This window comes from Amphiprion ocellaris, chromosome 24 (assembly GCF_022539595.1).
Source record: "Amphiprion ocellaris isolate individual 3 ecotype Okinawa chromosome 24, ASM2253959v1, whole genome shotgun sequence".
NCBI classification, from domain to species: Eukaryota; Metazoa; Chordata; class Actinopteri; family Pomacentridae; genus Amphiprion; species Amphiprion ocellaris.
Genome location: NC_072789.1, coordinates 10,167,772 through 10,180,867, shown reverse-complemented (window position 1 = coordinate 10,180,867; position 13,096 = coordinate 10,167,772). Strand labels below are relative to the sequence as shown.

The 13,096-nt window shown below is 39.7% G+C and overlaps 2 protein-coding genes across 2 annotated transcripts in view; one reads left to right on the top strand and one right to left on the bottom strand.

Moving 5' to 3' along the window:
- Nucleotides 1-9,813, top strand: part of creb3l1 (cAMP responsive element binding protein 3-like 1) — a 34,580-nt gene extending 24,767 nt beyond the window's left edge. The window contains exons 7-13 of the mRNA XM_023295266.3: nt 660-806; nt 919-977; nt 2,943-3,011; nt 4,987-5,089; nt 5,908-6,058; nt 6,606-6,774; nt 6,853-9,813. Coding sequence (XP_023151034.2) covers nt 660-806; nt 919-977; nt 2,943-3,011; nt 4,987-5,089; nt 5,908-6,058; nt 6,606-6,774; nt 6,853-6,889 — 735 coding nt within the window. The 3' untranslated portion in view covers nt 6,890-9,813. The remainder of the gene's footprint in view (nt 1-659; nt 807-918; nt 978-2,942; nt 3,012-4,986; nt 5,090-5,907; nt 6,059-6,605; nt 6,775-6,852) is intronic.
- Nucleotides 9,571-13,087, bottom strand: harbi1 (harbinger transposase derived 1). Its single transcript, XM_023295267.3, has 7 exons — nt 13,013-13,087; nt 12,238-12,403; nt 11,952-12,154; nt 11,304-11,391; nt 11,006-11,213; nt 10,750-10,925; nt 9,571-10,103 (listed from the first exon to the last, which is right to left on the bottom strand). The coding sequence occupies exons 2-7, from the start codon at nt 12,400-12,402 to the stop codon at nt 9,903-9,905; spliced, it is 1,041 nt and encodes a 346-aa protein (XP_023151035.1). The 5' UTR covers nt 12,403; nt 13,013-13,087; the 3' UTR covers nt 9,571-9,902.
- Nucleotides 13,088-13,096: the final 9 nt, after the last annotated feature.

The following is a 13,096-nucleotide window of genomic DNA, read 5'->3' as shown; positions in this document are numbered from 1 at the left end:
AAGAAGGGTGGTGGGCTTAGGAAAGGGATTAGGCTTTAGCACTGTTCTTTTATTGGGATTCTACCTACTTTATACAAGATCATTTTCCTTCTAAGATGATCAGAATCAGCTTTAATGGCCAAGTAGTAGATTTTAAAAACAGTTTAGAATTCTGGTTTCTAAAACCTCAATCTTGGGGTTTAATCAGTCCTATAATTTGCTGATAAAATGGGGCCTACTTAATGAAAGTCTGATGATTCAGAGTCTGACCATTGTCTGATTCAGCAGATTTTCTCTGAACATTTGTGCCAAATGAAAGACTTTCGTGCTGAAGCCATAATGGAAATGTTTAAACAGAATTGTTGTAGGTCAGCGATTTTTTGCAATTTAGTAATAATACAGCTGCACTGCTTTGAAATCACGGTCTACATCGTTGTTCTCGTACCTATTTCTGTTTTTGGTTACTTGCATAGCGGTAACAGCACCAATAAGTGGAGAAACAATGAAAATTTACACGCGCTGTCAACTCTGGTATAGTTGAAGGAAAACATCAGGTTTCAGCATTTTCACTATAATCTCTTTTTTTTAGATAAGTGTGTTTGTTGTCATGCAAAAGATGCTGAATTTCCTGACAGCTGAGAATTATTATTCATTGATGAAGTGCTTGTGTCTTTGTACAGAAACTACAGGGTTCAGGACCCCTTATGTTGACAGAAGAAGAGAAGAGGACCCTGGTTGCAGAGGGTTACCCAGTACCTAACAAACTTCCACTCACAAAAAGTGAAGAGAAGGCACTGAAGAGAGTCCGGCGGAAGATTAAAAACAAGGTGCCCCTTTTTAAAATCATGAGCTGTTTTCCAAAAGTCAGTGACTTCAAATATTTGCTGAGAGTCAAAAACATTCTAAAAAGGATGCATGTTTGTGTGTTTCTGTATGCAGATCTCAGCTCAGGAGAGTCGGAGAAAGAAGAAAGAATATGTGGAGTGTCTGGAGAAAAAGTAAGGCTTGGAAAATATCTTTATTTTTCCATTTCATTTCCATTCCCTTTTGTTTACTTCTGTCATTTTGTGTTTTCCAAACCCTTTTCTCTCATTCCTTCAATCATATTAGTAATGTATCCGCAGTCCTTATGTTTAGAGAAGAGCATCCAGAGCTGTAAAATGAGAGATCTTGTGCACACACATCTAGAACTATTAGTACCAGTCCTGCACAGCCGTGCGTGTAGCAATATCTCTGAAATGAACTTCTCTGACCTAACAATGTATTTATGAGTGCTGACTTGAGTCCAGCAGGCAGCGATGTTAAATACTAAAGTTTTCCCTGAGACGTCTCCAACCAGTCGCCTTTTTATGCGCAGTTCCGTTAATGTGCATGAAAAAAAAAATTTAAATTCAACTGACCGAAGAGAGAAAATATAGTGTTGTGTAATGTTGAAGTGAGTTTGGCAGGAGCAGTTTAGTTAGGAGCCAATCTTTTTTTTTTTTTTTATATTTAGAGGTTTTCCCAGTTGCTTCGGAGCTGAGTGTGGTAACAGACGAGGGTTAAACTGGAGGCAAGTCATTGTGAGGTCAGGTCTGATGAACGTTTACCACCTACAGCATGTATTGCAGCAGCATTCACCTCCTGTCTACGTGTTCTAATTCATTAAAGAACAGCAAAAGTTAGCAGAAACGTCTTGTCTCTCATCTGTGCTTAGTTATTATGGCCATTCATTGCTATGGCAGAACTCCAGTAACCTGCAGAACACATGGGCCAGATTCACTTACTCTCCTGACAAGGACAGTGGAAGAGAGGTGAAAATATGGGCTTGCTTATGCATAGTAATAAATACCCACAAAAGCTCATACAGGCCATTCAAAAATGTCCTACATCCCATGAGAGTGAAGTGAGATCTTTTAAAGCGAATCAGAGGTAAGAGGCGATGTGTAAAAACAGAAATCTTTCTCTTTATATCATCTTTTGTGTTTCTTTTTTTTGACATAAGGACAGGATTATTTTATGATCCCTCAGAAAGAAAACAGCAGGATGACTTGCTGAAAGGAATATGGATAAATGAACCACATTCAAATATAACATAAGAGGAGATGGAGGAGGATTATGAATAAAAGGATTAGCAAGATGTTAGGTTTGATAATAGAGATCAATAGGATTAGTAGGAGATGATAGACAGCGGGAGGAAAAGAGAGAAAGGGTGAGAAGAAAGCAGAGCATCTCTCATCTTCTGTATATATTTTAGATAGAATGTGATCCATTGGGAATTTAAATTGTATATTAGCTTTAAAGTTAGCATTTCATATCCTTAGTTGCTCATCATTTTCTACAGGTTGTATAAAATGAATTGACTTAATGAAAGCATCACTCAGGAAACATATTTCCACCTTTTTGATGACGATCTCAGATCTACACTGAATCTTTGAGCTGTTATTTATCATTTTTGTGACTTAGAAATGATGAAAGTTAAACTAAACGTTGACAGTCTCACAGAGTACAGCTGCTTTATTGACCCAGAGACTGAGAAACCATACCTATTTATTGTGTTTTATGACGATACACAACTTTAATTAAATTTTTTACTTCAGAAAGTGAAATGAGAGGACAGGATAAACTGAAATAAAATAATTCCAAGGACAAGACTGCATGTGTGCCATATCCTGTTTAGTTCAGGTAGAGCTTTAGTGGCCCAGATTTGCATAAACAAACAGCCATCCACCAACAGCAATTCATTATATCAGAATTTTAAATGTGAGTGAGGCAGATCCACACCAACATTCAAGAGATTCTTCCTTTTGGCAATGCTCTACCTCTCTATCTAGTTTAGTTTTTCTTGTGGGAGGGATTAGGTCTCATTGATGCTCAGTGATCCTGGTGGTTTGTGCCATTTCTTGACGAGAAATTCTGCCTCTGATGAGATTAAATGAACGTGAATGTGTACAGAGATGAACTAAGATCTGCGTCTGTTTCAGGGTGGAGAGTTACACGTCAGAAAACAGCGACCTGTGGAGGAAAGTAGAAAACCTGGAGACTGCCAACAGGTGAGGCTTACAAAAACACAGACACGGCCTGAAGCAGCTCAGTTCAAACACTAATCACACAGACTCACTCTTCAGCAAATCATGTTTGGATTATCATCACTAGAAGCACCTAACAAACCTGATAAATATTTCTCTGCTGTGTCTGAGAAAAATTAAGATTATTAGCAGCAAAATTGTTAAAAAGTCAGATTCAGGACTTATTATTTCTGCATGTGAAGTTCATGAGTGATACACAGAGAAGCCGAAACTGGATTTGATTTGCTCTATAAGCAAAGTGTCGACTCACCAAGCTGCAGTTTTCTCCTCTTTTATTATAACAATATGAAACCAATCTGCTATTATCCTGGAGTGGGTGGTTAGATGGGTGGGTGGGTGGGTGGGTGGGTGTGGAGGGATGACGGGTGAGGAGGGGGGTCTGTCTCTTGTCTGTCTGTGGCAGCCTCAGTCTGTCATTAAAGTGGCGAGTTAACTGTAGCTTTCATCATGGAAGGCAGCCCCCTCCCTTCCCACCACACACACACACACACACGCACACACACACACACACACACACACACACACACACACACACACACACACACACACACACACACACACACACACACCGATGAATATGTTAAAACCACCACATGGAGGAACAATGAGTTGGCACAAACTGGGAAACATGAGTCAGCACGTTCACTCTCATAAAGTTCAGAGTGTGTGCAGGGTCTAAAAAAAGGTTCTGAACGAAATGACTAAATTTAAGCCTGTAGTTCCTAAAAATGCCTCAAATGCAGTTATTAGTGGTCATTTTGTTCTCCTCACAGAGTCTGATTTACACAAAACTGGGTCAGTGCTGCAAGTTTATTAGCTGTACAAAAATAATCTCAACTTTTATTCACTGTTGTGTTCCGTTTGTCTTCAAAAAAAAAATCTTTATTTTATCACGTGATGAGTTCATCTGTGTGTGTCGAGGACGGACAGAGATTCAGAATAGCACAAAGACTAACTGCTAGCCTAGCTCCGGCCAGAATAAACACCACTTAGCTCCAAGCACAAGTTCATGTTCATTTCATCCATTAATTAAAACTTTTCCATTGTCCACTCACTCACACGACCAGCATGACATTTTGTAAGCGCTGTGTATTTTAAGCAGCAATAACTTAGACTGTAAATCACTGCGGTTTTACATCAAAGACCCATGTGAGTGATGCTGGTCAGTATCATCCCATATGAGTTTATTATAGCTGGCAAGCTCTTGGATATGTTCTGCAGCAATGCACAGACTTCAGACTTGACTGGTTTAACCACCTGAGTATCTGACTACTGGGTAACCAGCTTATTGTTTGGTTTATTTTCTTACTTATCAAATGCTTTACAGACTTTCTGAGTACTGCTTTGAAGTGTGTTTGGAAGAAAGTGGTTCTCTGTCTCCACTTAGTGGTTGGATTGTGTCCTTACAGCCGCTGACGGTGCATACCATCAGAACCCTGCTCTCCAGATCCCACTGACGTGCTGCTTTCTAGTGGTTTCTGCCACTCAACTCCCCTGTAGTCTTTGCTTGCTTTGGCCAACTGTCAGTGCACCAGTAAATCAGGTGGTTACGGTCTACTTTGAAGTACAATAAACCCAATAATGAGAACCGTGCTGCAGCGGGACAAAGTCGATTTTAGGTGAAATAAACTGTATGTCTGTACTTAGTGGAGGGTGGAGGGTTTAGCCATGTGTGTGCACAATATGGGCACAAACATTCATTGACTAGGGCAAATTCCTGAATGCTCTGTGGCTGGACGTAAATCATCAGTTTTCCAACAAAAGCTCTGAAAGCATCCCAAACTTGACCATCTGTAAGATAACATTCAAATATAGTAATGTAACAGGAAGTAAGGCACTACCTGTCAGCATTGAATTTGACTCTCTATTCACTCTTTTCTCTACTTTTGACATGATGCTCTGCTGCTTTGTTAATACTTCGCTCTGTTTCTCTGTCCAGGTCCCTCCTACAGCAGCTCCAGAAGTTTCAGTCGCTGATTTCAGGGAAAGTCGTCCCCCGTTCTTGTAAAATGGCCTCAACTCAAACAGGAACATGCCTCATGGTAAAATATATGCATGTGGATTTATAGTAGTTGTTATCTCAGCGACTTTTTTTCACCAAATGCGACATTAAAGACGAAACGCTGTCAAATAGTAGCAGATACGTTCTCTATCGTCTTGATCCAGCTCTACGTTGAAGCTTTTTGATGTTGGCTCTGACTTTTGCACTTTCTACAGAACTTTCCTTGGTGTACACTGCCATTCAAAAATTTGGGGTCAACCAGGCAATTTCATGTTTTGAATGACAAATCACACTTTTATTCATGTGCTAACATAATGGCACAATGGTTTTCTAATCATCAATGAGCCTTTCAACACCATTAGCTAACACAATGTCCAATTAGAACACAGGAATGATGGTATGTTATGTAGATATTCCATTAAAAATCATCCATTTCCAGCTAGAATAGTCATTTACCACATTAACAATGTCTAGACTGTATCTCTGATTCATTTAATGTTATCCTCATTGACAAAACTGCTTTTCTTAGAAAAATAAGAACATTTCGAAGTGACCCCAAACTTTTGAACGGTAGTGTAAATATTGAAACTTACGGCACTACAATTCAAAATGAAATTCTTGTAAATTGAGTAATGTTTAGCTGGGAAAAAGATGAAATTCATCTGTTTTCTTCTCCCCCCTGTAAGAGCACAACAGCTTGGAGATACATAAGGAGTATTACAAGTTTCTACACCAATACAATGTCTCATGAGCATTACAAACAACAAGCTGTTGGAATTGGAAGGAGAAGTCATAGCACTGGGCACCTTTCTGTATGATTATGTATCAACCGGAGCGTTTTGTTCTTTCTCGTTGCAGATGGTGGCGCTGTGTTTCGTCCTGGTGTTGGGCTCCTTCTCCCCATGCTTCTCCCCACTCTCCTTGCTCACTCACACCTCCACCTCTTCCTCTCACGCCTCCCCATCCTCTCATCCTTCTCCGTCAGCGGACCTCTACGCCACCAGTCAGGGTAGGTTGAGAAAAATGTTCAGTGTGTATGACCAAGGACATATTTTAGAAAGGAAACTTGGACTGAGCAGTAAGTGTATTTTTACAACTCACAGCCCATCTCAAAACTACTTTTCTCAAGTCTTGCTTAGACAGTGGACACAAGTTTAGACTTTCATTCCTCGCTGCATTCCACATCCCTATAAATTCACTTCCTATAACCGTGCACCCCTGGGAAAGCCCTCCTGAAACCAGACGTTAACTACCACTCCCTTCTGCCAACAACCATCCTCTGAGTGGTGAAGGAAAAGGTTTGATGGACTCTGACATTTAAAATTGACCACATTTCTTTGCAACTGTCTGTTATAAATAAATAATAAACAAATGCTGCATTTCTGACAATGCCATATGGGGGAATGAACAGCCTTGGTGGAGTACTGCATTCTCTGAGTGTTTTTCTTGTTTTTGATTTGACAGTAAATCTATTTATTTTATGTAAATCTTACAATTTGCACAACATAAATGACAAATCATTCAGGAATTAATAGCAGCCTGTTTGTGTGTTGCAGTCCGTTCCCGTAGCCTTCTCTTCTACAGCGAAGGGTCTCCACTGGAGGAGAGTTTAGTGCCTTCAGAAGGGGAGAGGCTACAGTCAGAAGGACACTCTCACATCCAGACGAGCCGATATACAGCTGAAGCCCAAAGCAACCAGACCAGTGGGCCCAAATCAGACCGGAGGTACAACCTCACTCCACTCATGCTGTTGTATTCACACGCTACATGGCAAACATTAACTCTTTTTCTGCTTCTCTGTAGAGAAACAAAACCAGACGGGGTGTCAGAGTTTTTCTGACACAGCCTGACCCCTCCTCCCATGACTTCTCACCCCTAAAAAGCCCTGAAATGCTCCGGATCGCTGAAATCAGCCGGCTTCATCTCAGCACCCAGCTGGACCTAAACCTGCATCTACATTTCTCCTGTCTCCATCCATCATCATCCCTTCTAATGAGCTTTGAGACTCTGCGGTCCTCCCAACCTCCTCATCTGGTATCCTGCCTGTACGTAGTGCTCCTTCACTTCGCTGTTATACTTGAATGTCGGTTTTAAATGGACCTTCTTGTTGGAATTTTAATTTTTCTGCACTAAAAAGCTGGTATCATTTAAAATATCCAATCTTTAGTTTGTATTTCATGAGACACAATTTATTGCAAACATAGTAGCCTTAATTAAACTTTAATCAAAGAAGCTCTAAATTCTATGCGATAATTTACAGATTTGATGTATTTTAATAAAATAATTCCTTAGATCAAAACTCAGTTTCCCAGACAACAGAGAGATATGAACCTCGAGAGATGCTCATGTATACAAAATAGTCTTATCGTTAGAACAGGCAAACACAGCAGCTGAGGAGCATTAAGAGAAATGTTAGACACCTTTAAGAACTCATGGACATGAATACATGTATAATATGGAAACTTAATAGACCTCCACTGTGGGATTCTAGTTTTAGCATGCGGTGCTTGTATTTTACTTCCAAGGCACTTTGGGTGCTCTACAAGGGATCAGTGCTTTATTTTTTTAACCCATCACATACATTATATTAACAAAGGGCTGCAACTAACTCATTTTGGTCATCAGTATTGTTATAGAAAATCGTGAAAAATGTCTCAAATGATTTGCCCCAACAATTACTCAAAACCTTCACTTCTGAAAGATGATGAAGAAAAATAGCAAATTGCTACATTTGAGGAGCAGGACCCAGAAGATAATTGGCATTTTTGCTTGATAATTGACTTACATATGAGCACAACATGTTAGTACTGCTAACTAGACTAGCTGGTGTTTTGAAAATGATTTAAAAAGGAAACTGTGCCATTTTAAAAGTGCCTTCAAGTTGCTTGAGTCGCCCACAGACCTGGAAATGTTCCTCTGTCTGTTTAAATCAGGGCTGGCCTCAGTCTTCTGAGACCTTCTAAGGGACATTTTGCCCATTTGTCATCGGAAATTTGATGAATGTTGAGGATTTATCAGTGCGAGACCTTTTACTTCACATACCTATTTATGGGTTTGGAGGCACAGCAGTCGCCTGACGAAGATCTCTGTTAAAATAAATTCGCTCCCAGCATAATCTTTTTGTCTGAATTTTACAAGAAGACATGTTATTTTTCAACTTTTTAAATCCATCTCTGAAGTTAAAACTAGTTTTTCACTTACACTTCTGACCAAAATTCTGCTTCCTTTCTGTGGGGTAGACCATATTTTCATACCAAGGGACCATAAAGAGGTTGGGAAACATGGCATAAAAGTATTTTTATGGAAATATAAATTGTATATGTAATATATTTGCAGCATCAAAAAAGAGCATATTTAATTTATGCAACAAAAAAAGAAATTCTGAACTTGTTTTTAAAGTTAGTTTATCTTATTGTCGTTTTTTTTTTAAATAATGCTTCAAAAAAAACAAAAATATACCTTGTAATATATTCTGAGCATCAAAAAAGAGCATATTTATTTTATGCAAAAAAAAAAGAAAAGAAATTGTATGTTGTGTATCGGCAATTAGGATGATGTGCAGTTTTACGTGATGGTGTGTCGTTCACATGCTCATTCATCGAGTGTAAAGCTTTGACATGATCTGTTTGTGTCTTTTAACTGTAATACAGTGTTTATGTTTCACTGCTGTCGCATGAAAATCTCTTCATTTTGTCCCTCTGGATTTAAAAATGTCTTCACATTGTGCAATTGAACCATAAAAAACACCCTTAAGATTATGTCTCTTGACTCAAAAAACAAAATAAATGTATTATAGATAAAAAAAAAAACAAAACAAAAATCATGAAGTATATCAACAGTGATCTAAATGTCCTCATGCGGCAGCAGTGTATGTTGTATTTATTCCTGTTTTGTAGAAAGTGTGTATATATTGATGAAGCCAATCAGGGGACTAATAGATTCCAGGAAGTAAAATACCACTAGTTCCACAATTTGATTAAAAAGTCTGTATTTCTTTACCACTATTCTAATAGAAACAGCAGTGCCCCCCAAAAAAATTCTATACATGTCATGGTATTCCTTCAAGCTATAAAAACAGACAGTTCTGACTTCTAAAAACCTCCAAAATCTTAATATGACGGTTATCACAGGTCATCTGCTTTTCTTACTTGTGTTTGTATCCGTTTCATTTTACGCGTTTCTCTTTTTTTATTTTAATTTTACACGAAAAAATCATGTGACTGCAGCCCGTTGCACAAACATCCCGTCATTCTCTTCACCCATAACAGTCTTAACGCACCAGTGTACATAAATAATTACAACTTAAATGTGCAGTTGTTGTAAATAAGGGCCTTGTTTTTTGTATTGTGACATAATCCAAGATTTTAACCTGTGGAATCTCATGGAAGAAGGCAGGGAAAGCGGTGGATTTCTGGGGAGGAAAGTGGGGTGGGATTGAAAAAAAAAAAAAAAAGGGAATGAGGGTGACTTTTTCCACTTGTAAAGAAACCTGGATGACACAGCAGCTGCACACACTTTGAATAGTTGTAAAACACCCGGAAGGTGCTTGTTTATTCCAACCTCTCCATAAAGATTTGGAAAAACTGAATGTCCTGAGAGAATAGTCAAGCACTTTCCAGGGAGTTGAGTTATTTGAAATGTGTTTGGACATGTCATCTTGGTTTGTTGTATAGCGTCCTGCATGTTCCTCCATATACAACTATGTTATCTTAGTATAGTCGGTAGAGTAGAAACCAGCAAAATATTAAAAAACTGCATCAGCAACACGGTGTCTGCTTGCTTCCTTGTTTATGAATTGATTTGTGCTGGTCCCACTCTTGAAAAGTCCCGCTTCCTTTGGCGCTGATGTAACCTTAGCTGAAATGTTTGAGTATGAGCTGTTTTCGGAGGTCCTCTGCCTGGCTGTCGCGGTCCTCTGGTCTCTGTTTGAGGCTGCTGGGCTGCTCCAGAGGCTCTGTCCTCTCCAGAGTCCAGGCGTCCAATCCGGACTGCAGCGAGGCGTTGTGGAGGACGCAGCAGGCCAGCAGGATGGCCGAACTCCTCTCTGGAGAATACTGCACACAGGACAGACAACATGGCTCAGCAGTTACCTGTTGTTGTTCACTTTACTGTCACAAACCCAGAGTATTTGCTGGTTTTAACAAGGAAAGGTTAGAATAGAATAGGTCTTTATTATCACTGTTACAATAAAACAATGAAAATAAGTTTAGCACTCTCCGTATAGCAGCATTAAAAACATAAGGCAATAGTACACACAGGCTAAAAATATATACAGTGTGGAAACAGTTTATGGTTGGAGACCTGCTCTACACATGATTATTCCACATGGTATGAATTGCATTTAAACATGAATATTGCACTTGGCATGTGATATTGTCATTCAGGGGTTAGGGAGCAGACATTAGCTTGTGGCTAAAAGCTGTTTTTAAACTGTGCATAGGTGTGAATGTGAGTGTGATTGTTTGTCTCTGTATGTAGCCCTGAGACAGACTGGTGACCTGTCCAGGGTGTCTCCTGCCTTCACCATAAGTCAGCTGGGATAGACTCCAGCACCCCTCTTACTGTAATATATCTATATTGTATATATAATGGATGGATGATTGCTAATGATGATGCTAATATTTACTAAGAATCCTTGACTACTGGATCGTACACATAACCGTTCAAAAATAACGGTAACTTATCAGTAGAATAGAATACCTGCAGGTATCCTTTGGTGCCGTCTAAACATCTGAATCGGGTCTGGATGGCTCTGAAGGTTCTATCCACTATCTCATGAGTAGCTGTATGGGCGAGATTGTATCGAAATTTCGCAGGGGATTCTGGGCAGTCGACCGGGGTCATCAACCACTTCCTTAAAGGGTAGCGACCGTCACCTTAGGAAGCACAAAACCTTTAACCTCTACACCACAAACTGACATTTAAATCCAATAATGACACCAAACACACTTCTCACCCAGCAGCCAGCCCTCCTCCGTGTCCTGCAGCTGTTTGTACAGAGCCGATCTTTCTAGAACAACGGTGTCTTGGAGTCCGCCTGGCCAGTGTGTCTCCGCGCTGAGTAACAATCCTCGAGCATCACAAACCAACTGACAGGCCACAGAGTGGAAGCCCTTTTTATTTACATACGATGAATCTTCGCTGTTTGGCGCTTTGATGGCAACCTGGAGGTGAAGAGTAAAGAAGACAGAGAAAATCAGTTGCCTCCTGTGGAAACTCATAATCAGCTGTTCATGCAATGTAATATGACTAACCTGAACACAGTCCAGCACCCCGAGAACTCCTGGAAATCCCGCCACCCTCTGAAATTCCTGGAACGACTGCTCTCTGCTGGAGGGATCTCTGTTTGAAGAACATTATTACTGCTGTTAGGTATAAAACTAATGAAGCCTAATATATGCTTTTCTCTCATTAGAAATTGCAGGATTTACAAAATACACTTAGAATGAGGTATTTTTTTACTAGGTATAGCACATTCCTGGGGCTTCCTAATTATGCAGACTTATAATAACCAAAACTATTTAAATAATCTACAAAGCTGCAAACTGACTTATTAGCTGTACATCAAGGGTCTATGAAAATTTAATGCCATATATTACCTGTAAATATTGTCATACTTCAACAAAATTTAGGTTCAACTAGGGGCCTCTAGAAGCTACAGTGTCCATTACAGGACCACTGATTTTGAAAGCCTTCAAACCTTGCAGAGGCCTTAAAACATAAATATATTCAAAAGGGACCTAAAAAATTATTGACACACAAGTGAACCCTTAACAAGCTGTTTCTGATTCTTCTTCAACACCTTTTGAGGCCAATATTTCCTGCTCCATTTTCACAATCCCTGCATGCTAAAAAAGACAAAAGTCACTTTATAAACCTGCAAAGTATCATGGATATCACACCTGTTGAAGGTAATGAACTGGGGCGCTTTCTCCACCAGCACTCTGGTCACATTGGACACACATCTGGACATTGATGCCTGACTGATCCCTATCGTATCCCCCATGGACGTCTGGAAGGAGCCAGATGTGTAGAAGCCCAACGCAGCCAACACCTGGACCTCAGGACTGATGGCTCTGGACCGCTGGGTTCGTCTGCAGAGAGCCTGAGAGCGTATGTAGATATCAGAGAGACAGCCAAACTTAACTAGATTTGCCCGTTCAAAACTGAGAACTTGGGTACACTCGCCTCTCTGAGTAGTTCCACCAGATACAAGATAAAGTCTCTGGGGAAACCAAACTGTGTGAGGAGGGTGTTGTCTGAGACGGAGTCCAGATCGAAGCGGTCCAGAGTTTTGTGGCCTCGACCATGTAAGAGAAGATCACAGTCCAAGATGGCTATAGGGATGGCCATGCTGTGGGTCAGAAAACATGTAATTTCATGAATTAGAAAAATGATAATGACTGATGAACTACGCAGACTTCAGTCATTTGAACAAATACATCCCTTCTTGCCTTAAGCCTGGTATCATTTCAACATCCAAATATTTGTTACAATATGTTAAAATGTACATTCTCAAACATTTTCACAATCTTATTTAGTATTCTCTTACTATGGTGCCAATATAGCTGTTGCTAGTTGAAGAAATCTGCATGTTTATGACATTCAAACATGCATTTTATTGAATGAGGAATATCACATGGAGATACTGAGATGGTGAATTGACCTGATTACTGAGTTTATTATGTCTGTGGAGCTAAAGCAGGCTTACTCCTTCCACTGAAGACCATAATATATAAAATAATGCTTTTGTTTCAAGGTAACCAGCACTGAAACTACTATTACTGTATAATTGAATCAAGTCAACGTGCTAACTAGCTAGCTAGCTAGCTTGCATTGGGAGTTTTTCTAGTTTTACTTATGTTTGCTTCTGAAGAAAACTTTCCTAAAACATCGGGGCACCTGAAAATAGAACCGATTGTATAATTCAATTATTTTGCATAATTAAGGATAACACTCTCACCTTCTGTTAAGAAATGCAGCATTTGTCAACCAAAACAATTCCCAGAAACGTCTCGCGTTAACTTGCGGCACGAGCTCGCAGATT

What these genes read in the sequence shown, in the direction of transcription:
- harbi1 (XM_023295267.3), bottom strand. Translation starts at nt 12,402, where the DNA reads ATGGCCATCCCTATAGCCATCTTGGACTGTGATCTTCTCTTACATGGT. An exon ending in CAGTTCATTACCTTCAACAG is followed by an intron (nt 11,392 to 11,951) that starts GTGTGATATCCA and finishes TTCTTCAAACAG; the next exon opens with AGATCCCTCCAGCAGAGAGC. An exon ending in GGAGGAGGGCTGGCTGCTGG is followed by an intron (nt 10,926 to 11,005) that starts GTGAGAAGTGTG and finishes GTGCTTCCTAAG; the next exon opens with GTGACGGTCGCTACCCTTTA.